The following is a 1456-nucleotide window of genomic DNA, read 5'->3' as shown; positions in this document are numbered from 1 at the left end:
AGGGGGAGGGGGGGAAGAGGATGGAGGGGGGGGGAGGGGGGTTTCGGGTCGGCCACGTGGCACTGTTGCCATAGGTGCAGTTGCTGTATTTTCCATCTTTTTTCCGGATTCATCTTTTGTCCGATGATAATACTGTCTGATTGGATGACTGTCTCTGGTGCGTTTCTCAAGACTGTCTGGCCTAGTGGTTGTTGTTGGTGGTGTGGTTGTAGTTGTAGTGGTTGTTGTTGATGTAGTTTTTTTTGTAGTTGTTTAGTAGTTGTAATTGTAGTTGCTGTAATTGTTGTAGTAGTAATTGTTGTAGTTGTGGTTGATGTAGTTTTTGTAGTTGTAGTTGTAGTTGTGGTTGTTGATGTGGTTGTAGTTGCTGTAATTGTTATAGTTGTGGTTGATGTAGTTTTTGTAGTTGTTTAGTAGTTGTAGTTGTTGAAGTGGTTGTTGTATTTGTAGTCGTTATAGTTGCCGTGATTGTTGTAGTTGTAGTTGTCGTGGTTGATGTAGTTTTTGTAGTTGTTTAGTAGTTGTAGCTGTGGTTGTTGTAGTTGTAGTTGCTGTAATTGTTGTAGCTGTAGTTGAGGGTGTTGATTTAGTTTTTGTAGTTTAGTAGTTGTAGTTGTAATTGTTGTAGTTGTAGTCGTTATAGTTGCTGTAATTGTTGTTGTAGTTGTGGTTGATGTAGTTTTTGTAGTTGTTATTGTACTTGTTGCTATTGATGTAGTTGTAGTTGTTTTTGTTTTGTCCGTTTTTCTGTTGATATATCATTTGGTTACTTTTATGTGTGTCTATTTGTGTGTACCCATGCACTTATGCGTGCAAAGTGTATGCATGTACACTTACACACAGATACACAAATATACATATACTTTTGTCATATGTGTGTGCGTGTGTGTGTGTTTGAGTGGAGGTATGAGTGTGTGTGTGTGTGTGTGTGTGTGTGTGTGTGTGTGTGTGTGTGTGTGTTTGAGTGGAGGTATGAGTGTGTGTATGTGTGTGTGTTTGTATGTATGTGTGTGTGTGTGTGTGTGTGTGTGTGTGTGTGTGTGTGTGTGTGTGTGTGTGTGTGTTTGAGTGGAGGTATGAGTGTGTGAGTGTGTGTGTGTGTGTGTTTGTATATATGTATGTGTGTGTGTGCGCGCGCACGCGTGTGTGTGCGCATGTGTGTGTGTGTGCGTGTGCGTGAGTATGTGTGTGTGTACATACACGAAAGACCCCGCCACCCGCCACCTTTCATCCGTTGCATAAGGCAGCGTCCTATGCTGCTCTCCCGCCATCTACCGCCGGTCATCCGTACTACCACCTATTGTCGTCTACAGCCCCATCAACCGCCGTCAACAGCCAAAAACAATTTCACATTTGGTAAAATATGACAGAAAAATAAATGGGGAAAAACGCGTGCACCGCTCTTTAAAGGAATATAAAAAAAGAGTACCTGGCAACTGCGCCAAAAGCAGTTGCC

The 1456-nt window shown here is 42.2% G+C and overlaps 1 protein-coding gene across 1 annotated transcript in view; it reads right to left on the bottom strand.

Annotated features, from left to right (window-relative positions):
• Window positions 1-410: 410 nt before the first annotated feature.
• LOC138864909 (putative uncharacterized protein DDB_G0292438) overlaps window positions 411-1456 on the bottom strand; it is a 5102-nt gene continuing 4056 nt past the window's right edge. Inside the window, exon 3 of the mRNA XM_070133549.1 lies at window positions 411-747. Within this exon, the coding sequence (XP_069989650.1) occupies window positions 411-747 (337 nt within the window). The remainder of the gene's footprint in view (window positions 748-1456) is intronic.

The sequence above is a fragment of the Penaeus vannamei genome, chromosome 19 (assembly GCF_042767895.1).
Source record: "Penaeus vannamei isolate JL-2024 chromosome 19, ASM4276789v1, whole genome shotgun sequence".
NCBI classification, from domain to species: Eukaryota; Metazoa; Arthropoda; class Malacostraca; order Decapoda; family Penaeidae; genus Penaeus; species Penaeus vannamei.
Note: the sequence above shows the minus strand (reverse complement) of the source record. Positions and strands in the feature narration are given on the sequence as shown.